The sequence below is a fragment of the Polychytrium aggregatum genome (genome assembly GCF_025602895.1).
Source record: "Polychytrium aggregatum strain JEL109 chromosome Unknown BJ171scaffold_20, whole genome shotgun sequence".
NCBI classification, from domain to species: domain Eukaryota; kingdom Fungi; phylum Chytridiomycota; class Chytridiomycetes; order Polychytriales; genus Polychytrium; species Polychytrium aggregatum.
The window spans coordinates 710,732-733,676 of NW_026516222.1; the positions used below are offsets into that span (position 1 = coordinate 710,732).

Here is a 22,945-nt window from a genome sequence, read left to right on the forward strand (position 1 = left end):
AACAATGATACAATTGGTCATTCCTCCACACCAATTGCCCACCACCGTCAATCGGCTCAAGGTGATATCAAATGCCTTCAACAGACCATGGCCGGATTCCAATTTTGCTGCGCCACATCCAACGTGACTTTCAGGTGACCGAGATGAGCAGCCACGCGGAGCATCCCGGATGCACGATCCAGCGACGATCCGGAGAGACCCGAAGCCAACCCCGGATATCGGCGCGCATCAGCCCGAGTGCGGCTGGCCACAGCGGCGACAGGGCAGACTTGGACACAGGGCAGACGAGGACAACGGTGGAACGTCGGACGGGGACGCCAGTGGCGTTCTGAGCGGAGCATTCGGCCTTTGTGGACGGGGCACAGGACTGGCGGCTGCGCAATGGCGGCGCGGGCGCGCCTTTGCTGGCGAAGGGCACAAGCGGCCACAGCTCGGACGGCCACTGTTGTGTGGTGGCAGTTGTGAGACTGGAATGGGACTGGATTGGGACAACCGAGGACTGCAACTTGAATGTGCTGCAGCATTGACATTGGCATTAACATTGACATTGAAATTGATGTTGATATTGATGTTCCAAGTCGACCACTCCATATCGACTACTCCAAGTCGACACTCCATATCGACCACTCCAAGTCGACCACTCTATATCGACCACTCCAGCAGCTGGATTGCGCTCTCTCCTTCCACGACAGGCCTCTTTGCGCTCTCGAGCACAGCAGAACGGCAACAAAGCCCCCCCCCAAGACCACAACACATCCACCGGTGTGTTTCTTCGACTGCCAAGTGCAACATCCCACGCCCGCCACAAACTCTCCATTCCCGCAGTGCGCTCGATCCCGCACAGCCCTGTCTTCTTGGCTCCTTCTGCTGCCTTGGTTCCTTTCTTTGGTCTCGGCCCCGTCTGTCCTCTCCCCCCCCGCGCCCGCTCTCTCGGATTTTCGGTCGCATCTGTTCTTTCTCCCGGTCCATCCTCCAATCCACCCCCCCCATCACCACCGCCATCGTCGTCGTCTCGCTGCTGGCCCTCCTTAGCCCTCCTCCGACATACCGCCGCCATGTCGATCCAGGGCGAAGCGACCGCCGTCCCTTCCCTGCGCTCTCGTCCTCCCTCGCTGTCACCAAGCGAGGCACCGTCCCGCCCGTCAACTTTATTTGAGGTGCGCTGTGCTCCTCTCGGTCTCCACGAAGCCGCCGGGCCATGCAACGGACTTTGACTGCCTGGCCTTGCAGCATCCTGATCCTGTCTATCCCCTCTCTTCGTCCTCGTCCGATTGCCGCTCCAGCTCCTTCGGGTCAAAAATATCGGAAAGGCAAGCACAGCACCCCCTCTTGCCAGCTGCTCCCTGGACTCTTCGCACCGCAACCATCCAGACTGATTTGCCTCCTCATCTCACAGTTCGGAAGTGTGTGCTTCATCTATGGGTCCATCCTCGGCCCAGGTGTCCCGCAAATCCAAGCGGCCTTCCAGCAGGTACTGATCACAACCACTGCCGTCAGACCGCAGCTCTCCGTCTGCACTCGCCATCTACTTACCCTCTGCTGCTCTCTGTCCTGGCAGTATGGCTGGTTCACCACCACGCTCTTCTTCCTGGCCTTTGCCATCATCAGCACCCTTGGCTCTCTGTTCATTGTCGAGGCCATGCAGTGCATCCCCGGCAACCGCCACTTCCAAGGCACGATCGAGTTTGGGACCCTGATCAACTTTTACTTTGGCCGGCGCTTCTACATTGTCGGCCAGTTCTTCCTTCACTGCTCGCTTGTTGCTGCTGGCGCTGTCTCCATCATCCAGGCTGTACAGGTACTGCACGATATCATGCCATCCCTGCCTTGCAAATCCTCGTAGATCTCACTCATGTGTCTACAACATCCTATCGATCTTCTTGCCCAACTCCTGTTGTCGATCCTGCCCTCGACTGATCTATCCTCCACTCATTCCAATCAACTCGGACCCCTCCACCAAGACCATGGATTCCATCATCGTCGATATTTTGCGGTACACCTGTGGCATTGGAATCGGCGACGGAACCAAGGGCTGGATCTGCGTTCCTCGCGAATTCGCCACACAAGCGACCGATCAGTACTTTCACTATGGAAACGAAATCATGCTCATGACCGCCGGCGCTTTGGTACGAAGTTGCCCTGCACACAAAGGCGCATCGCCTGGAGCGCTCGCTGTGTTTTGGAGGGCATGCTGGTCGCCATCAGAGTCCGGATGACCTCTCACGCCTGATGCTCGAATGAATCCGTGCTCTGGCTCTGAGCGCCCTGTCGACAGCCGTGTCAACCTCGTTTGGCGAAACTCTAACGCTTCCTCCCCGCCACTGCCTTTCCAGGTGATGATGCTGATCATTATTCCGCTGACGCGCCAGCAGCTTAACGAGAATATCTACGTCCAGATTGGTGAGCTGGCCCTTGCGATCATGATGATTCACTGCATACATGTCCGAAAGCTGACTCTCGATTCCCTTCTTCACGTCGACCCGCTTTCCATCCGATCAGTCTCGTTCATCGTCACCATCGCTGTGTTCTCGTTCTGGGTGGGCATCTCAATCCAGAAGCTCGTAACCAGCGGTCCCGAGGCGCCCGTGCCCATGTTTGGCCCAGTTGTCGATTTTGGTGGCGCTTTTGGTCCCATCATGATGAACTATGCCTACATCACCGTGATTCCGTCGTGGGTCAACTTGAAGGTAAATGCCATCGCCCGCTCATTGCCGATCAGGCGATCAAAGCACCTCGTATTCGGTCCAATGCCGATCTGGCTGTGCTCTCGTCAGACTCGACTGGTTCGCTGTTCGCCCGTTGGACGCCTCAGCATCCACGCCTCTGACAGATGACTTTGCTCGTTCGCCAGGATCGGCACATCAACATTCAGCGCACGCTGTGGGAATCGTCCAGCATGGCTTTCTTTACCTATTTATTTGTGGGCTTGATTCGTAAGTGCAAGGCCGTGTTCGACTTGCTTCTCTCGTGGCTATACATTTGTCCAGTGGATACCTTTGAAAGCGCCCCTCACCGAGTATTCCACCGCATACAAGCCTCCATATCCACGTAGCCTCATCGTGCCCACCTCCTTCACCGACGTCCACTCGGCTGGTGCCTAACCCTTATGCTGCGTCTGCGTCTGCGTCTGCGTCTCGGCGGTAATCGCAGCCGCCCTTGCGTTCCACATCGACGACAACTCAAACCTGTTGCTTGTGCTGAGCTCAAAGAACAACCTCCTTTACCGCATCGCTGGATATGTCTATGTCCTGCTCGTGCTCATCGCCTCGATCCCGGTCTTTATGATCGTCAGCCACCACAACCTAGTGCAGAACAAAGCAGTCTCGCCACGTACGTCTTGCCATTCTGTGGAACTCGCAATGTTGGCATGATCGAGGATGGGATTACAGGAGCCACCTAGTCCTTGAGTGCCGTAGCGATCTGCCCTGGTCGCCGTGCGCCACAGTTTCTCATACGTTATGCTCCCGTAATGCGTCTCCCCTGCAGTGTTTGGAAAGTTTTTGTCCTTCGCGGTGCCCTGGATCGTTGCCATCCCGTGCCTGTCGGGGCCTCTGCTGATCCGCCTCACCGACTGGTCCGGCTTGGTCTTCATCGTCATCACGAACATGATCATTCCATTTCTGATCTACCTCCGGGCGGTCAAGTTTAGAAGGGTCTACAACCGCACTCGTGGTAAGCACCGTATCTGTATCACTTCCGAGCTCCGATCTGCTGCGCCGACCGCAATCGACAGTTCCATGCAAGTCTCATTCCAACTGCACGGGCTCGCTTCCTCGCTTCCTCGCTTCCTCGCTTCCTCGCTTCCTCGCTTCCTCGCTTCCTCGCTTCCTCACTTTCGATGATCAAATCTTACCTGCAGAGCTGTCGCCCCAGCAAAAGGAGCTCTTGCGTGAGATCCACTGGCCCTCAAAGACAATCCTCAAGTTCCTCGACCGTCTTCCATCAGAGTCCCCAGATGGCATCGCAAGCATCGGTCGGACTTTTACTTCCTTCATGAAACGCACGCTCTCCAAATCCAAAAATGCGGACGCTCCGATCGAGCCAACCGAGCCACCCCAGCCACCCAACGCCGAGCATCCCTCACCCCGAGCTCCGTATGTTGCCAGGCAGAATTCCAAGCCGGGAAGGAAATCAGGGGCCTCGTTTGAGCTCCCACAGATGCTCAAACTGCCATCGCTTGGACCCAGCTTTGACCTGTCGCTCCGCCGGCCGCCAAGCTCGCCAGCATCCCCAGCGCACACCATGGCGACCAATCCCGATGCAATCAGCCCCTATATCGACGACCACTACTACCAGAACTATCATATTCATCGTCACTGCTCCCCCCATGACTGTGACGGAGAGTCGGTCAATATCGACGAGATGCTGGACTTGTTTGGCGATGTGGTTGACCCCGACCGCGACGATGACGCCATTCCAGTGCCGGACCTCTCTCCACCCGCGGTGATCTCCCAACGCTCGCATCCGGGCTCGAGCACGCTGCCTTCCTCTGCTGCATTTCACGACGCCAACCACGCCCGGCCCAACTCTTGCGAATATTTGCAGGCCGATATTCCAGAGATCCTCATATCCCAAGCCGACGACACTGTCGCTATCACAACTCCGATCATCCTTGTCAACGATGCCGACAAGCCCATGCTTGCACAGGAAGCCGTTCTGGTCCATCCCGATGCGGTAGCTGCGCCCGAGCATGAACAGCCCCAGTCGGACTTGTCGGTGCCGCTGACCACGCGTACCGAGTCCAAAAAGTCGACAACATCGAGTCTCGGCAGCGGCTTGCCGGCGCTCCGGTCGCCGTCCCTGCAGACCACCCCAACTCACGGCATCCAGCCGAGTTCTCCCCTCGGTCTGTCCAAGCGCGCTTCCGAGTCGTCTCTCAAGCCAAGCGATGCCTACGAGCTGGTGCGTCAAGTCTCGCAGCCCGCCTCGGTGACGGCGCGGCTGTCCATCGCCAGCGGATACTCGCTGCGGCCCGGAAGCCTGCCGATCCATCCCGAGTACACGACGCCCGTCTTTCGGGTTCTGCCTCGCAAGTTCCCGATCCCGGGTGTGTATGTAGCCTACATATCCCTCGTTATCACCCTCACCGTTACCATCTGGTCGCTGTATAATCTGTCTCGCAATTTGTGAATCGGGACGACAGGCCCTGCTTGTCGACACTCCAGGCTGCCATCGATGCGTCTGTATCTACTACAACTACCGCCACCACCATCGCCACCACCCACACCTATTCCTCCATCTTCACCCTGTGGATATTTTGTACTATTTTGTTTACCCACCTAGTATCCATATGCCGCGCCTCTCCAATAATCATGTCCCAGGGGTGTTTGGGATCGGGTCGCTTCGACCTCGCCCTGCAACTCTCCTAAGAAATATAAGCACACCCCCAGACACTTCAGACTTGACGCCATGTTCACCGAGCAGTAGTGCATCAAGAGCGGTCGGTATGTGTTGCCGGGGCGATTATTGCGAGCCCGAGGCTGGCTGTTCCGAGTCCATCCGGCGGCCCATTCCGAACCGCCATCTTGACCCAGATCAACCCAGATCAACCCAGATCAGATCCGGCACTCTCTTCGCTCTCTCCCCCGGCCACTCGCTCGCTGTGATCCGAATCTCGACATGTGCCGTCGAACCACACTTTTCCTGTGGCTGTTTCTTGCCACTCTGATCGTCGTTGCTCAGGCCTCTGGAGCCGACGGGCGAATTCAAGCAAAGGGCAGACAGGAGCTCGAGGCCCTCAATCTCGATCAAGTGCGCAAGCACTGCCAGGACCTGGGCATCCCCAAGTGTCTGCGGCTGCGGGGCAAGCGAGAGCTCCTGTTTGCCATCGAACTATCGCAGCAGTTCCCTGGCGAGACCATCCCCGAGATGTTCTACGTGCCAAAGATCGAGGAGCACATGCGCATCGCCAAGCGCATGTTCCGGCTCATCCGCACACAAGTCGAGAGCGATCAAGCTGACGATCGTGCCGGCATCGTCGACCTGACCCAGCGCAAGGACAGGGACGGCATGCTGTACTCGCTCTTCCGGACCGACCCCAGCGGGCCAACCGGCTACGAGGCCCTCTACAAGAACGAGCTGTATCTCGGTCGCTTTGCCGGCTACGACCCCGCCGAAGCCGTCGAGGACTGGGAGCGTCGATGCGGCCAGACTGCCCGTCTGAAAAAGTTTGTCCGGGCCGAGCGGGTCCGGCTTGCCCTCGATCTGCTCAGGCTCGAGCTCCAGGTCCGCGGATACTCGCTGAAGCACATTCCGACTCCTGACGACGCCCGGATTTCTGAGGGATGCGAGCTGAGCCAGGGCTGGGTCAGCGCTCCGGCTCCGCTGGTGACCGAGCTCATGATCAAGTGGCTCAAATATGTGAAGCGGGTGTTTGTCGACGAATGGCAGTTCCACCGCGAGGGCGAGGGCACCCAGCGTCAAGAACTTTAGTTTGAGCATGGTCGATGAGTATGGTCGATGAGCACGAATACGGATATGCCAGAGCAATACACAGATGGACACTTGACACATGAGCAACGGGGACACCCCTCCCTCTTTTATCCATATCAACGCAGCGGTGGGTGTGTGCATTCAGGAGCCAGAATCAAACGGCAGAGAAGGAAAATCACCATGATCAGTACTATCTCGGCAACTGCCACCGTTATGGCGTCGGCTATCGACGGCCTCAAGCAACTGGGCAAGGGCCGGGTTGGGTTGTATTCGACAGTAAGCGCATCCAATACATTCAATACGTTAAATATGCAAATCAGTGCCTCCCCATAACAGTGGCCGATGTTGATCGATCGATTGAAACATCGAATAGCATAACAACGAACTCCCCTCTCACCAGTTGAGTTTCATCCTGCAAACCCCACGGGTGCAAAGAGTGGCCACCATGCCCATCATTATCGATTGATCGACAAGCATTGGCCATGGAAATGCAGGACCTGGGTCCTCCGAGCTCAAGTTTGAATCCCCAGAGCCATGAGGCCAAGAGTGAGAGTTGTGCTTTGATTCGCCATGTGGGTTGAAGAATCAGCGACCACCCTACTGGGATGAGTCAGTGTTTGAGCAACTGTTGCTCGATTACTCGTAGTCCTTGTGACTTGTTCCGGATTTTGAATAGACGCAACTTCAAGCCAACACAGATATCGCGGTTCTTCGTTTATATCGCCCCAATTTCCTTGCATCCAAGAGTCACTGCCCTGATCATAACCTGCCCATGATCGCCTCGGTCATCGGCATTTCCATCAGTATCACTGTCCCATGATGGATGATTCTCGGGTGTCTGTGGTGCTCTCTAAACTGATGGTAGAAATCACTACGATCAAGTCCGGGTGGACTTGCCTCGAGAGAGGGATATCTTCATATCTAGTCCTGTTGCACATCATCACAACCGGCATTCATATCAACTCAATGCATCCAGCTGAACGTAACCAGTGACGCTCTTGTGTGAATTGTCATGGATTTGGAATAGTTGCTCTGTCTGTTACATCAGGAGAGCCCTTCACACAAATCGATCAAAGTACATCAATGGGCAGGCACACAAACCAAGAATACGACCAAGCCCAATGTCCAAGAGTATGACTATGAACTGTCAAGTGGTTCAATATCCACCCCGTTTCTCGGTCCAGCAAGACCAGATCCAACCAAGCCACCAGAATCAATTAATGTTTGATAGCCTGGTAAACACCATACACCGCGCCTCCTAGGATCCCAAGCACAAAGGAGACAAAAACGAGGCGTGGAAAAATTAATCTTATCCATATGAGAAAATACTTCCGTTCCATGAGGAACCAACTTGAAAAGTTCCCATAAATGAACTCATAATCTTTAGAGAAATTGACGCGACAGCCTTTCGGTAGCCCTGATATCCTCGAGCTCGTTATGTTCCACCGATGACCAAAGTTGCCGAATACCAATTTAGTGAGACAAGATCGATCAGAGCGCAACGGCGATTGTGCATCGAGGTGTAGTTGCTTGAGAGATGGCAGCTTCTTGGCCAGTCCTCTGATCCTCCTTATCGAGCGAGGGGTGTGGAGGACTTCAAGGTTTGGAAGAGAGGGCATTTCATCCAACGATTTCAATTCGTGGCACTTCTTCAAATCAAGGACTCGGAGTGGGCTTTCTTCGAGATGTAGATCAGCCAAGCTCACGACGGATTTTGACAGGACCAGCTGCTCAAGTTTTGGCATCCTTGGGAGCTGGCTCAAGACATTGTGTGGTTTGTTTGAGCCCACTGTGAGGTTGATGAGGGCTGGGAATTCCTCAGGTACATCCACGAGGGTGTCAACGCTGTATGCGATGTGCAATTCCAGAAGCTTTGGCATCTCAGAGATCCCCTTGAGTGATTTCAAACCTTTGCAATCACCAAAGTGAAGGCTCGTAAGTGAGGGCAGCACTCTCGGCATGCCCTCGAGGCTCTCGAAAGGACCATTGAGATGGAGTGATTCCAAGCTCGGCGTTTCAGGCATTCCCTTGAGGGATTTTAAATATTCATAACAACCAAAGTGGAGGTACGTGAGTGAGGGTAGCGCTCTCGGCATGCCTTCAAGGTTCTCGAAGGAACCTTGAAGACAAAGTGCCGTCAATTTTGGCATTTCAGGCATCCCCTTGAGAGATTTCAAATCTTTGCAACAATTAAATCTGAGGTTGTCAAGTGAGGGTAGCGCTCTCGGCATGCCTTCAAGGTTCTCGAAGGAACCTTGAAGACAAAGTGCCGTCAATTTTGGCATTTCAGGCATCCCCTTGAGAGATTTCAAATCTTTGCAACAATTGAATCTGAGGTTGTCAAGTGAGGGTAGCACTCTCGGCATGCTCTCGAGGCTCTCGAAGGAGCCTTCAAGGTGGAGTGTCGTCAATTTCGGCATTTCAGGCATCCCCTCAAGGGATCCGAGGTTTCCAAGATCGAGTCTTCTCAATGAAGGCAGCACATTTGGCATGCCTTGCAAACTGGATAGGGGACTGTATGTTTCATACCGGTATTGACCATTCTCATTCGTCAGTCCTTCAGTCATAGAGAACACTTTGGGCCATCCGGACACCTCCAAAAACGAGATGTTGCAGATATTGACACATTTGCCCGCCTGATCGATCCCTGGGATCGTGAAGGGCAGCAGTTTGGAGACATAGGCGTCACCCCTCCGTGGTACATTACGTGAGATCGTCATACCGCGGTAATCTGACCAGATCTCTATCGGAGATACGATGGTGAAATTCATTCTCTCAGCAATATTGATCCTCTCCTCTATGGACAGCTTGTTGGGCGAGCTCGAGTGTTGTGTAGTTGGAAACTGGAACGAGGGGTCGATAACTTGGCAGTAGCGCGAAACTTTTGAGTAGAGCGTTTGATCACGGTAGACTTCGGCCCAGAGTCGATTCTCCTTCTCCAGCATTGATTTGGTCGGTGGCTTTCGTCGGTATAGGCGGATCAGATAGCAAAAGAGTCCCTGCATGACGTCGAGGCGGTTGACGGAGGCATCGACGCCCTGGAACATAAACTGGGCTGACACTTTCAAGCGAGTGGAAAGGAATCGTTCCCACATCCTTTCGGTGTTGAGGATGGCCCGATGTTTCTTTGAAACCCGCAAGAGCTTGGCGAACAACGGCGGACTGGCATTGCTGAAGAATGCCTCATTTGTGATCAGGACCGTGAGCAGGTCGAAGCGAGCGAGGCCCTCTTGAACAGCCAGCGATACCATCAGTGCTTCTTGGGCGGCGAATGGCTTGGCGGGGGAAAGGATGGAGTGGGTGGGGCTTGTCATGAGCGAGACGGCAACGGGAGGAACGGATGGAGGCAATATGGGAAGATGGAGGAAGGGGAGCGACAGGAGGGAGACAGCCGAGGAGAAAACGAACGGCTTCGTCGATGATACCGGTGTGGCTTGGGATATTGAGGCACAGCCAGCACGCCCCGTGCACGGCCACCCTCAGGCTCCTGAAGGCCATGTTCGACGATGTGAAGATCCAAGTCGTCAGCGAGAGCCGTCGGTCCAATCGGATCTGGCTGCAGAAGGGACTGATCCAAGGATCGGTCCTGAGCCGCGGATGTTCAGTGTGTTCATTGACGATCTGCGAGGACGCTTCCGAAGCATGGGAGGTACTCCCTCTAGAGCAACACCGGAGTCACCATCGAAGTGAACTCACTGTGGTTCGCCGATGGGGTGCTCATCTGCCGCCGCAACCAGACACAGCGCCTCCTTGACATTTGCGAGGCCCACAGCATCGAGAACCGATGCCAGTTCTCGCCTCCAAAATGCGAGGTGATGTGAAAGCGTCTCGTTTCAAAATCAGTTTGCTGTAGCACGTCCTCGGCTGAGATGATATGCAAGTCGGTTGATTGATTGATTGATGCGGCGCCTTCTCAGTCCCTTGCCCCACCGCCGAAACCGGGACGAGTCACAGCCCCTCGCTCGCACACGTGATCCTGCGCACCCTGGTCGAAAGTGCTCTTGCCGTTGCCCTCCGGATCTGTCTCCGGGCATTTGATTGCTCAGGCTCCCATCCGTCGCCGCCAACGCCCCGTCCATCTCGGCTCTTCCCCGCGAGTTACTCATCTGCCTCGCCGTCGCTCTCATTCCATCCACCTCCACTCTCTTTGCCAAGGAGTCTTCAGCCATCCGCTCGTGCACCTATCCTCGCCACCACACATTTCTTCAGGCAAGCTCGGAATGACCAAGGACGAAACCCTGGCCGATCAGAAGAAGCAGCAGCAGGCCGACGACAAGGCTGCTGTCTCCAAGGCCGATCCGAAGAAGAAGGAGGCCGAGGAGGAGGAGCTGGTAATGACTCGACCAGCAACGGCGTGGCCGCCCTTCTGCATCGCTCTTGGTGTCAGGACTCGACCGATCTACCGTCGGCACGGCCTGGCAACGGTTCTCCTGGTTTGCGCTCGCGCTCACCCATGTCTGCTGTTTGATTCTCGTTTGTCATCCATCTCTCCGTGCCCATATTGCCCGATCGCCCGCTTGATGGCGACCTCCTTGTCGACCACTCCAGTCCGAAGAGGACCAGCAGCTGAAAAACGAACTCGAGATGCTGGTCGAACGCCTCAAGGAAAACAACGTTGTCCTCCACAAGCCTGCTCTCGAGACCCTCCGTACACTCATCCGAACCTCGACCTCGTCCATGACGGCCGTGCCCAAGCCCCTCAAATTCCTGCGCGCCCACTACTCCACCAGCATCGCTGTCTTCGAGGAATGGCCCCAGAGCGACAACAAGGTTGGATTTCCCTCCTGCTGTTTGATATTATCTTGCTTTGTGGCCTCGATCTGGTTGATTGTCTCAATTGGTCGCTCCGGCTAAACCGGACCCAGTCGACTGAGATGATCGGCTCGTGGTGGCTCCCAGCAGAGCGTTCTCGCTTCGACTGCTCCGCGAGATCTCTCTCGTTTGCTGGTCCATTGCCCTTGTCATTTGGCCTCATCGAGGACAATCTCTGTTGCATATCTGTGCCCAGTTGTTTGAATCGTGCAGCTGCATCCCTCGCCTCGCCTTCTGCGACGTTTTCATCTGCTCGTATTGATTCGGATCGCATTTCGACATGGCCGCCATCCAGAAAGACCTGGCCGACATTCTATCGGTACTCTCCATGGCCTATGCCGAGGAAGGCAAGCGCGATAGCTTGAAATATCGTCTGCTTGGATCTGGCGAGGCTCCTGGCTCCTGGGGTCATGAATATGTTCGGTAAGGACCGCACTCAGGCACACGTAGTGCCCATGCTCGGATATACCACCAATATCCTCCCCTTCAATCGTATTGGTCTTTTGATGCTCCTCCGGTTCTCACATCGTGACACCTCCCCCTCACCTTTTGGATCTCAAGACACCTCGCCAGCGAGCTTAGCGCCGAGTATCTGGCCAACTCCGAGGAGGAAAAGCCCACCGACTACATCCTGGCTTTGGCCCTGGAGCTTGTTCCCTTCTTCCTGCAGCACAACGCCGAGGCCGATGCATGCGATCTGCTCCTCGAGATCGAGGCGCTTGACCAGCTGCCCAAGTTTGTCGACAAGAACACCTATCAGCGTGTCTGTCTGTACATCATCAGGTAACCATCTGTGTGTCTGGCAGAGGTCGCGCATGTGACATATACAGCATCCGCTGTTGCAAGGTCGCTGCTCACCCTCATGTTCACGCTTCCGACATCTTCGCTCCCATACATAGCTGCGTCAACTATGTTGCCCCGCCCGATGATGTGTCCATCCTCAAGACGGCCCACACCATCTACCGCAACCTTGGCCACTTGCCGGAGGCCCTGCAGATCGCCATTAAGCTGAACGACCAGGAGCTTATCCATGAAGATTTTAATAGCTGCCAAGACCCGTGAGTATCGGCTGCATTTGTTCGTACATAATGAGTTCTTCGCGCAATCTTGGGGGACGCTCCAAGAGTCCAGGAACAAGTGCTTAGCCACACCTGCGTCCTCCTCCTTCCTTCCTCGTCTGCGCTGCTAGACTGCTACAAAAGCAGCTCGCCTACATGCTCGCTCGCCAGCAAGTCAAGTTTGATGCAGACGAAGCCATCACCGAGATCCTCAACAACACCCAGCTCTCGTCTCACTTTTTGGCTCTTGGCCGCGACCTCGACGTTATGGAAGCCAAGACCCCCGAGGACATCTACAAGAGCCACCTCGAGAACATTCGTACGTCTCTCGCTGCGGCTGTTCTTCGCTCATCTCTTGGAGCTGACTCCAATTCGTGTCGATATTGACTCTCACATCTCATTCGTCCTTGTCCTTTCTTGGGCATTGTGCTCATCGTTGCTCCCGATGCACCGTCACCGATGACCATGGCGGCTCTCTGGCGGACCCTGCTTGTCCCACCAATGCGGCATGTAGGCTCTGGTGTTACAACCGTCGACTCGGCCAAGCATAACCTCGCCTCCACCTTCGTTAATGCCTTTGTCAACGCCGGCTTTGGCACCGACAAGCTCATGCTGGATCAGGATCAGAGTGGATCGTGGATCTACAAGAACAAGGATCACGGTGAGACTCTGCTCGACTAGGCTCTCTGTGCTGCAGTGAAATGACAGCGGAAGGGGGCCAGATCCCGGCTCGAGAGCTGGCGCTCATACCTACTTGTTGGTAACTGCAGGCATGATCAGCGCCGCGGCGTCGATTGGCTCGATCATGTTGTGGGATGTCGAAACGGGCCTCACCCACATCGACAAATATCTGTACGCCGAGGACAACAATGTCAAGGTAGGCAGTATCCACTCCCTTGGCCCATGAGGCTTTTGCACATGTCCATGCCGAGTGATTACGAACCACTCATCATTTGCTTTGATCATTCAAGGCCGGCGCTCTCCTCGCCATCGGACTGGTTACGGCCGGTGTCAAGAACGAGTCCGACCCCGCCCTTGCCCTGCTCAGCGAGTACATCAACAGCGATCAGTCCGTCCTGCGCACTTCGGCCATCATCGGGTATGTATTGCGCTCGGTGGATGGTGATCGGTTTCAGCGAGCTGATCTCGGACGTGTCGAGTAGACTAACGTTGCTCTCTCTCTCACTGTACTTGCGGAGCTCAGCCTTGGCATTGCATATGCTGGCACTGCACGCGAAGATGTCTTGGAGTTGCTGCTGCCCATTGTCAGCGACACTGGCTTGACCATGGAGATCTCGTCCCTGGCGGCCCTCTCTTGCGGCCTCATCTTTGTCGGCACTTGCCATGGCGACATCACCTCAACGATTCTGCAGTCGCTGATGGAGAGCGAGGACGCACAGCTCAAGGACGGCTACGCCAAGTTCATGGGCGTGGGACTTGCGTTGCTCTACCTCGGCAAGCAAGAGGCCAGCGAGCCCACGCTGGAGACTCTCAAGGTCATCGAGCACCCCATCGCCAAGCAAATCGAGGTCATGGTGGAGACCTGTGCCTTTGCCGGTGAGTTCTGCCTTGTGATGTCTTTCCCTCGGATCTGTGGCAACAAGTTGCGTCGCCGGCCTCGGTGCACGTTTGCATGGCAAAGTAGGCATGCATCCTGCGCATTGGCGCTGCCCACTAACGTCCGTACGAATGGCTAGCTACCGGCAACGTGTTGAAGATTCAAAAGATGCTGCATCTTTGCAACGACCACCTGGATCCCCAGAAGGACGACGACAAGTTCCAGGCCATCGCTGTCCTTGGTGTGGCTCTCATTGCTATGGGCGAAGACATTGGCGCCGAGATGGCTCTGCGGCAGTTCAACCATTTGGTGGGTATACCAACAAGCCTGGCTACTCCTCCACGCTGGGCCACATCCTCAACTGCAATCGCTGCTTTCGCTCGTGACGTGTCTGCATTGGATCCCGTGCCCACATCGAATATCATGCCTCGTCCTGGGCACCATATCCAGGCGTTCCTTGGTCTCGCAAGCGAGTCTGCTTTCTAATTCTACCGTGATTCGATCGCAGATGCACTACGGCGAGCCTGTGATCCGACGCACTGTGCCCCTGGCTCTGGGTCTCTTGTGTGCGTCCAACCCCCTCGTGCACGTCCTCGACATCCTGAGCAAATACTCGCACGACAACGATCCGGATGTCGCCATTTCGGCCATCTTTGCCATGGGTCTGGTCGGCGCCGGCACCAACAACGCCAGGATGGCACAGATGCTGCGGCAACTCGCTGCCTACTACCACAAGGAGCCCAACCATCTGTTTGTCGTCCGCATCGCCCAGGTTGGTTTCTGTGTCGTGGTGCCGCATATCCTCACCCCCCCCCGTGCGCCTATTCGTTGACAGCGGCCATACGGACGCAGTCCCATCTTTCTCGCTGCCAGGCACAGCGTTTTGCTGACATGCATTGTTTGCTTGATTTCTTCCGAAACAGGGCCTCCTCCACATGGGCAAGGGCACTTTGACGATCAACCCGTTCCACTCGAACCGCATGCTGCTCTCTCCTGTAGCTATGGGCGGTCTCTTGACCACGCTGATCGCATTTATGGATCCCAAGTACAGTAAGTGGCCGCATAGCATCTCCGATCTGACAACACCCTGAGACATCAGAGCTCCCCCCCCCGTCGATATGGCGTTTCTTCTGTCCATGTGTGCGTAGCAGAGTTCGTTAACCTCATCGGATCTTGTCCATATCGTACTGTCCTTGCCCAGCTATCCTGGCTCGAGCGCACTACTTCCTGTACTATCTGGTGCTGGCCATGTACCCGCGATTCCTGGTGACTCTGGATGAGAACCTGAAGAGCATCCCGGTGACGGTCCGCGTCGGTCAGGCCGTCGATACTGTTGGCCAGGCTGGACGACCCAAGACCATCACCGGCTTCCAGACGCACTCGACTCCGATCCTGCTGGCCTCGACAGAGCGTGCCGAGTTGGCAACGGAGGAGTGGCTGCCGTTGACGCCCGTGCTGGAGGGCTTTGTGATTCTGAAGAAGAACCCTGAGGTAAGTCGACAGTCCTCTCGCTCTGGCCCTACTTGAGCTTGCACATGAGAACACCACGCCATGTTGCCGCGGCTGACACCCAACTCGTTCTGGACATTGATTCGCTTCATCTCTCGCCAACCCACTCACTGCTGATTCGGATTGCCTCGCAGTGGATGGACGAGGACAAGGACACAAAGTGATCCCGCCGCTGCTTGAGCGTGATAGCGCATCCATTTCCACCCTCCCGAGCATCATTTCTTCTGCCTTTGGTGCTCCCTCCATGGGATCGACTGCAGGACGTGCTGTATCGTTCCAAGCTTCCGTCCTGGACAATAAAATGCGAAATGAGCCCACCTTGAACATTCGTGCTTGCCCCCAGTGGTGTCTTTGTCTTGGTCCCCGGGCGCAGCTGTCGATCGTGGGCAACGCTCCAGCCAACATACAGCTGCCGATCTGGCGGGCTCCGGTTCATGTATCCCACTCGCTTGCCGTTGCATTTGTCGTTGCCCCGCCCTCCTCCTCGACTGCGACTCGGCCCCCATGACAGCACCCACCCGTTGCTGACAAAAGGGCGCCATCAAAACCGAGGCGGCACCGGGCTCTCTGACATCCGAGCGCGGGTCGCCAACAAAGAGCGTGTGGGGTTCATATTCAGGAGCATCAGCCGGATCCGCATCAGCAACGGGCGATCAGGCATCGCAACGACCCAGAGACCCCAGGCTTCTCGCTGGCATCGCTGAGCACTCACCAGACTCGCTTTCGGCAACCCCTCGCTCGTCTTCTCGATCCATCTGTCAAGCGACATGGCAACACCAACCCCAGAAACGATTGCTACCCGCAACCAAGAGCTGCTCCAGTGCTGGGACAACTTTGCCAACGACTTTCGGCACTACGAAAAGATCATGCAGCAGTCCTGGCGACCACTGCTCAGCCACATGGACCTCGGCTCGGCCCGCAGCATCCTCGAGGTCGGATGCGGGCGCGGCGAGTGTGCCAAGGCCATCCTGGGCATGGCCCCGTCCGGCTGCAGCGTCGTCACGTCTGACTTTTCCTCCGAGATGATCAAGGCAGCTACTGCCGCTCTCGAGGCCCATGACGCCCTGCCAAACCCTGGCAGGGAGGGCCAGCTGCGGATCGAGCAGATGAGTGCCCTGGATCTGCACAGCGTCCCCACGGCCTCGATCGATCGGTACATCGCCAACATGCTCCTGCACCTCGTGCCCGACCTGGACGGCATGCTGCGCGAGACTCGCCGTGTCCTCGATGCCAAGACCGGCATCGCCGGATTCACCATCTGGGGCGACCGAGCGCAGAGCCTGGTCTTCAGCCTCCGCCCGGGCCGAGAAGACAGCCCCAACTTTGACGCCGGCCGTGATCTGGATGCACTCGCTCGACGAATCCATGCCGCCGGCTTCTCCAAGGTGCGCATGTGGCGCCAGCCATGCATCTTTGAGCTGTGGGACCCCGAACGGGTGGTCGAGTTCTGGATGCACTCGGAGGGCAAGACGATCCAGGACACTGAGTGGCTCCAGGAGGCCCGCAAGCGAACCACCCGGGCAATCTGTGACGAGGGCAAGCCGATTGGGCTCGAGGCCGTGATCATCCTCGCGATGCCCTGAGCACCGATCTGCGGGAGGAGACATGGATGAGAGCAGTCCATGGAAATACAGTCTCGATCCATGGAAATACAGTCTCGATCCATTGAAATACAGTCTCGATCCATTGAAATACAGTCTCGATCCCGTCGCATGAAGTTCCTTCGCTCATGGAGATCCACTGGTGTGGGCCGTGGCCATCCCGGCGAACGAGTTGCTGGGCCGATGTGGTCGGCACTGGTCGGGAGTGGAGTCGTCCCGCGCTGTGCTCTCGCTGTGTTCTCGTCGATCCTCGCCCTGCCAAGTCCGCTGCCAATGTCCGGTTCTCGTCGGCTCCGTTTCGAATCCCATCAGCCCACAGAGCCCACAGAGCCCGCTCACACCACTCCCAGCAGCGCACCATGGCATCGTCGTCGTCCTCAGCAGGCTCCTCGATCATCTACGGCCTCGTTGCTCGAGGCCCTGTGATCCTGGCCGAGCACGCCACCTCGACTGGCAACTTCACCACCATCACCCAGCACATTCTCGAGAAGATTCCCCAAGGCGACTCCAAGCTGACCTATGTTTACGATAGGTTGGGCATCGCAGAGGATGCGGGAGATGGACCTCAGCTACGGCGATTACGGGACCGCATCGCTCGGATTGCGACAGCACCATGTCACTGGAGGCGTTTCTCTGGCCCCAAGTCGCATAGTATCAACATGCATCGTGCGACTCGCCAGCGCCGGCATTGATGGCCGGATGCTGTTCCGACATCGACCCCGAGCACGGTATGCTGATCGATTTGCGTTCCTCTATCCCAGATATCTCTTCCACTATATCCAGCGCAACGGCATCATCTACCTGTGCCTGGCGGACGACACCTTTGGTACGTTGTTCTGCCGCCGACTGATGTCTGTCAGTCTCGGCCAGGGCACCAGAGAGCGGGGTGATGGATGCCCCTTGCTCATTCACAGGATCGAATGGCCCTCGCTCCGTCTGGCTAAAACAGAACTGCGCTGCTGACTTGATCCCAGGCCGACGCATCCCGTTTGCTTTCTTGGAGGACATTGCTGCCCAATTCGAGACAACCTACGGCGCCCGGGGACAAACGGCCATAGCCTATGGACTCAACGAGTTCTCCAAGACCATTGCCGCCCGGATGGTATGCAGGCTGCAGTCGTCTTGGCCCGGCGTATCTGATCTCGACAATGCCTCCAGCAGCACGGCGACGGACAACGGCTTGCCAAGTGGGCCTTTGGAGACCGCTGCCCCCTTGGGCAAACGGGCGGGGTGGGGGAGAGTGAGGGCGATGGAGCAACCAAAGGTGGCTTGCTGACCCCGACCGATCCAGACCGATCCAGGCTGATCCCGACCGATCTCCATCGACAGGAATACTTCTCGGCCAACCCCGAGGCCGACAGTCTCCGCCGAGTCCAGGGCGAGATCGACCAGGTCCGCGACGTTATGGTCCACAACATCGAAAAGGTCCTCGAGCGCGGCGAGCGCATCGAAATCCTGGTCGACAAGACCGAGTCGCTGAACGCAACGTCGTTCGCATTCAAGAAGCGATCGACGGCCCTCCGCCGCGCAATGTGGTGGAAGAATACCAAGCTCATGGCCGTGTTGGCCGTCGTCGCCGTCCTTCTGGTCTACGTGCTTATCGGCAGCGTCTGCGGCCTCCCAGCCTGGGGCCAGTGCTTTGCCAAGTGATGTTACTGCCCTTGTTACCAGCAATGTGGCAATGCTGTTGTCAATGCGGTCATGTTACTGCGGGCGTGGTAATATTACAACTTGACAATATTGAACCGGGACACCCTGGGCTGTCGCTGTTTCCCGGTCTGAATACATCGCTGTGGATGTATTCAAGACGGGAACAACCGCACGATCTGCCCACCGGGGCTACGCAAGCTCAACAGACCTGTGTCGCTGATGCCAGAGAATGCGGACACTGCCCCGTTATTATCAGCAGCGACTGCACTGTCGATACCGACACCATCGTCGTCCTCTGATATCCAACCCCGGCCCGTGCCCTGTCTTGGCTTTGCCCAACTCCCCGCCCTTGATTTGAACACATCCCTTCCCATGTCCAGCCCGCATCCATGACATTCCCGTGCTCGTATTCTCGTCCGGCAACCCGTCCTTCCAGAGCCACCGCCATCGTCTCCATGCCGCCGTCGTGCTCGCTGGACTGCGAGCGGACGCCCCTCGGGCCAGTTTTGGTCCATTGTCATGGCTCTCCCACTGCCCGCCCCGTCCGCCCCCCAGTCCCTCGTCGCTGCCCAGCTCGTCCCGGCGGAGACCCCTCCCTCGAGCCAGGACGGCAATCTCCACCCGCACTGGTCTCTGCGTCGAGGAGCATCGGCAGGCCACTCACCGATGGTGCCCTTCATCCCCCCTTCATGTCTGGCTGGCCCAGAGCCGGCCTCTCTCGGCGCCAGCATCGATCGATCGTCGTCCAGGACCGAGCCGCTCGTCGTCAGACCTGATCCGTTCGCTGCTATCGCCGGTCTTGGATCTCAGCCGCCCGACTCTGCCTGGTTCCGGCACATTCTCGCTCCACTCGCTGGGGATCGCCGATTCGAAATCCAAACTCGCAACCGCATTTGCTGGAGCTCGCTCTCTGTGGATCGCACCCTGGCAATTTTCCCACACCCGCTCTCGTCTTGCAACTCGGTTTGCGCATCCCTGGACATCCGGGCACAGATCAAACCAGCCTGACTTGCTATGGCATCGACTGCCGCTGCTGCCGATCGACAGGGCAAGGAAGCCAGTCCTCTCGAGCCTACCCTCGAGCGCCAAAGTGCAGATCGCCCGGTGGATCGCCCAGCGGGTCCCGCCGATCTCCAACGCCATGGTCCTCGCACCCATGCTCGGGGTGCTCGATTTCAACGCCACCCGCAGCACACTGTCTCGCTGAGCCCAACCACCACCACCACCACCGGCAGCAGCAGCACCAGCACCACCACCAGCAGCGCCCATATCTCCACTATCACCACCAGCCCGGCTCTCGTCGCCGACTTGCCCGGCTCCCACTTTGCGGGCCAGCAGGACCCCACGTCCTTGGCGACCTCTGGGAAGCACCTGGCCTCGATCTCCATCCACAACCGGTCGCCCAGTCGCCCTGCAGGCTTCGGTCGCTATCCAAAGCGGCCCTCGGCCCTGGCCACCCATCTCCACATGCCGATCTCACGCCAGGATGTCCCTCTGCACTCGCCCGAGTCGAGCGACCACGACAGCGACCTGATGCAGCAGACCCCGCCGTCCATGTCGTTGCCACCGCCGATCCGCCATCTCCCAAGGACGGCGACGCTGCCTGTTCCGGCAAGGTCGACATCGGCATCGCCGTCAAAGTCCCACAGCCTGCTCGTTCCTGTCGTTGCCTCGCCCTCCCACTCGATTGGATACGGCGGGTTGCGCTCGTCGTTCTACCAGTCGCAGAGCCACCAGATCTCGGTCGAGACCTCGCTCTCGATTCATCCGCACCATCCCCAGGCCCGGCCCTCCATCTTTTCATGGAACTCGGTAAGTCCATGCGCTTGTCGGCCTGTGTTGCGTCCTTGTCATCGGCAGCGTAACATGGGCACCTGTCCCCCAGTGCGGCACCGCTGTCCGCTTGTTCCGAGGCTCCTTGTCTGGCTTGCTTGGGGTTGTCTGGCATCGCTGGGCATCGCCAGACATCGTCAGGCATTGCACAACATCCCAGGCTTCACCAGCAACCGTTCTGCCTTCAATTTGCCGGGTCACCGCCTCACATCACCTGGTTTTATCGGCCGTGGTCTATCCTTGCCTGGCCGCCGGACTGGGCCATGTGAAGCGCATCTCACTCCCGTCCCTGCCGAGCCCTGCTGAGCATCCATGCCCGTGTCCGGCCATGATGGCGATCCAGGCCGATATTGACCCGGACGACTGGTGTTTCGGTTGCGAGCTCGCACTGCGGTCATGATTTCCCTTGGCAGCCTCGGGGCATATGCGCCGATGTGAATGCGCCACCAAACGAGTCCAGCCGTTCTCACCCGCCTTGACCACACTCTCTCTGCCTCGCTCTGCCACCCACCACACAGGGGTCAGGCAGCACATCGGCGAAATCGGGAGGTAAGATCCATCTGTCCACGCCAGCAGAGTGCGGTGTCGACGATTGGCTTGTTATTTGAAGCGAGCATGTACTCCATGCCTATGCACCAGCCAGACGATTGAAGTAGATATCCACTGATAGTGGTTACGGATGCGCCTCTGATGTCCCTCGCACAGACGACGATGAGGATTTTGTCTACACTCGTTCTACCGGCCGCCGCACCCTCCGCGCCCTCAAAGGAGCTATGGAATACCGTCCGCTGTCGAGTCTTTCGGGCTCGTCCGGCTCTTCGTATCCTTCTCTTCAGTCGTCTCCCGGTGGCTCAGCCGGGTTACTGCATCCAAATCATGCTGCTCCCGTGAGCCCTTCCCAGTCCTTTGGTCGCAACCTCCCCTTTGGCTACGGTTCGTTTGTTCGGCCAAAGCGTCCAGGGCCAGCCCGCAACATCGGCTTCAAGGATAGCCCCGATTCTCGGCGGACAGGATACTCCAAGCTCACTGGCCAGCGGTCGCCGGGCCTGGAACATGAAGGCTTCAACCTCCCCGGTGGCGACGAGTCACTGCAGTCCCCGATGGCACTCGATTCCCGTCCTCTACTTGCGCAGACCCACGAATACGTCCGCACATTCTACCGATCGTTGCTGTCTCGGCCGACCCACGCCGCTCCATTCGAACACCCTCCTCCTGCCGTGCTCGTGCCCGTGCCTGGCGAGTCAAGTCCGCTTCTCCCCCGATCTCGGATGGACGTTTCCGGCATGGATCGTTCTCAGGCCTTGCTGCTGAACGAGCGCCTGGATCCAGCTTCCCGAGACCCACTCAGGGTCTCTGTCGCTCGAGGCATCCTGATCCAGTCGCCGCGACCCAATCCATCGCGGTCGTGGTTCCTGTCATCGATGCTGTTTTTGCTCATGGTCGTTTCGATCGCAGCCTTTGGAGGATTGCTGTCGTATATCCTCCTGTTCGGCAAGCCTTTGATTGGTCTGGGCTGCATCGGCATCAACGGCAAGACCCTGGTTGCGACCAAGCACGTCTTTGCATTCGATGTCGAGCTGGAGGCCCACAACTTCAACATGAGCCCCGTCGAGGTCGTCTTTGGCGAGATCGACATTTCTGTCGCTCGTCCGGGTAAGCGAGTGTGAGAGTGCTGCAGGGACTTTAACGCTCCGTATCGCCGACTTGTCTTTGCGGACTCGCTCGCCGAGTACATTCGACTCATGAGACTTGCGCTTCTTGCACGTCTTTAGATGACTTTGGCGGCAACGGCTATTCTAACGGCACAAACTCGGAGGCACCAGGAAGGACCATCGTGGGCCACGTCTCGCGTCTGAAGGAGCCAGCGTTCTTTGACAGCAACCAGCGCTCAGTTGAAGTCATCCGGATTGAAGTGCCGAGCCCCCGACCAGGGTCCCACGAGTAAGCTGCATGGAAGGAATATGCTGGCTGTTGTCGTGATAGGGGCGGCAGCGGTGGTCTTGGTGACAGGGGCGCGATAACACATCCATCCTTTCCGACGACGTGGAATGCTGAGCGAATGTGCCTCTCTTGTCTGATCCGAATGTGGCTGTTTCGACATGCGTGATGGTGCGAGCAGGATCTACGAAGCCTTCCCATATGTGCTGCGGCTGCAAGGCTTTCTGATCTACAACGTGACCGGCGGCTGGATTACGTATCGCAACCGGCTCGACCACGCCTTCTTCATCGAGAAGCGCCATCACCGCGAGCTCCAGAGTCAACGCCTGGGCTAGTTACAGCAAGCTGTGTTCATCACCAGAGCCTCCAAGCAGTTTTTGCAGTGCCTTGAAGTGATTTCCGAATGGTCACCGACCTATTCCTCCCCCCCCCGAATGACTCCCAGCGATTCCGATTGCAAATAGTATATATTCAGTGTCCATATCGATGAGCCCAGGTGTAACAATTGGTGTGATGAGCTGTGGGTGCCTCTGCTTCTCAGTAACCAGCCCACC

General features: G+C 57.2%; 7 protein-coding genes across 7 annotated transcripts; 6 read left to right on the forward strand and 1 right to left on the reverse strand.

Annotated features, from left to right (window-relative positions):
• Window positions 1-922: 922 nt before the first annotated feature.
• On the forward strand, window positions 923-5,391 carry BJ171DRAFT_506959 (uncharacterized protein). Its single transcript, XM_053111170.1, has 11 exons — window positions 923-1,157; window positions 1,284-1,310; window positions 1,397-1,471; window positions 1,559-1,798; window positions 1,962-2,126; window positions 2,334-2,400; window positions 2,500-2,687; window positions 2,852-2,933; window positions 3,151-3,330; window positions 3,487-3,672; window positions 3,860-5,391. The coding sequence occupies exons 1-11, from the start codon at window positions 1,056-1,058 to the stop codon at window positions 5,128-5,130; spliced, it is 2,583 nt and encodes an 860-aa protein (XP_052966390.1). The 5' UTR covers window positions 923-1,055; the 3' UTR covers window positions 5,131-5,391.
• A 127-nt stretch (window positions 5,392-5,518) lies between these two features.
• Window positions 5,519-6,515, forward strand: BJ171DRAFT_506962 (uncharacterized protein). The gene has a single exon (XM_053111171.1). It carries the CDS (start codon window positions 5,620-5,622, stop codon window positions 6,430-6,432), a length of 813 nt encoding a protein of 270 aa, XP_052966391.1. The 5' UTR covers window positions 5,519-5,619; the 3' UTR covers window positions 6,433-6,515.
• A 3,961-nt stretch (window positions 6,516-10,476) lies between these two features.
• BJ171DRAFT_506967 (armadillo-type protein) lies at window positions 10,477-15,693 on the forward strand. The gene is made up of 15 exons (XM_053111172.1): window positions 10,477-10,763; window positions 10,981-11,202; window positions 11,540-11,667; window positions 11,806-12,027; window positions 12,144-12,302; window positions 12,434-12,621; window positions 12,817-12,963; window positions 13,073-13,179; window positions 13,274-13,401; window positions 13,507-13,859; window positions 14,000-14,169; window positions 14,369-14,632; window positions 14,784-14,910; window positions 15,062-15,351; window positions 15,504-15,693. Exons 1-15 carry the CDS (start codon window positions 10,653-10,655, stop codon window positions 15,531-15,533), a joined length of 2,646 nt encoding a protein of 881 aa, XP_052966392.1. The 5' UTR covers window positions 10,477-10,652; the 3' UTR covers window positions 15,534-15,693.
• A 135-nt stretch (window positions 15,694-15,828) lies between these two features.
• BJ171DRAFT_506970 (S-adenosyl-L-methionine-dependent methyltransferase) lies at window positions 15,829-17,053 on the forward strand. Its single transcript, XM_053111173.1, has one exon. It carries the CDS (start codon window positions 16,137-16,139, stop codon window positions 16,950-16,952), a length of 816 nt encoding a protein of 271 aa, XP_052966393.1. The 5' UTR covers window positions 15,829-16,136; the 3' UTR covers window positions 16,953-17,053.
• Window positions 17,054-17,180: 127 nt separating this feature from the next.
• On the forward strand, window positions 17,181-18,762 carry BJ171DRAFT_506972 (synaptobrevin-domain-containing protein). Its single transcript, XM_053111174.1, has 4 exons — window positions 17,181-17,502; window positions 17,732-17,796; window positions 17,945-18,072; window positions 18,300-18,762. Exons 1-4 carry the CDS (start codon window positions 17,330-17,332, stop codon window positions 18,618-18,620), a joined length of 687 nt encoding a protein of 228 aa, XP_052966394.1. The 5' UTR covers window positions 17,181-17,329; the 3' UTR covers window positions 18,621-18,762.
• A 98-nt stretch (window positions 18,763-18,860) lies between these two features.
• On the reverse strand, window positions 18,861-19,911 carry BJ171DRAFT_506973 (uncharacterized protein). Its single transcript, XM_053111175.1, has one exon. The coding sequence runs from the start codon at window positions 19,887-19,889 to the stop codon at window positions 19,308-19,310; it is 582 nt and encodes a 193-aa protein (XP_052966395.1). The 5' UTR covers window positions 19,890-19,911; the 3' UTR covers window positions 18,861-19,307.
• BJ171DRAFT_506975 (uncharacterized protein) lies at window positions 19,782-22,878 on the forward strand. The gene is made up of 5 exons (XM_053111176.1): window positions 19,782-20,432; window positions 20,972-21,002; window positions 21,159-22,106; window positions 22,226-22,394; window positions 22,573-22,878. Exons 1-5 carry the CDS (start codon window positions 20,088-20,090, stop codon window positions 22,724-22,726), a joined length of 1,647 nt encoding a protein of 548 aa, XP_052966396.1. The 5' UTR covers window positions 19,782-20,087; the 3' UTR covers window positions 22,727-22,878.
• The last annotated feature ends 67 nt before the right edge of the window (window positions 22,879-22,945 follow it).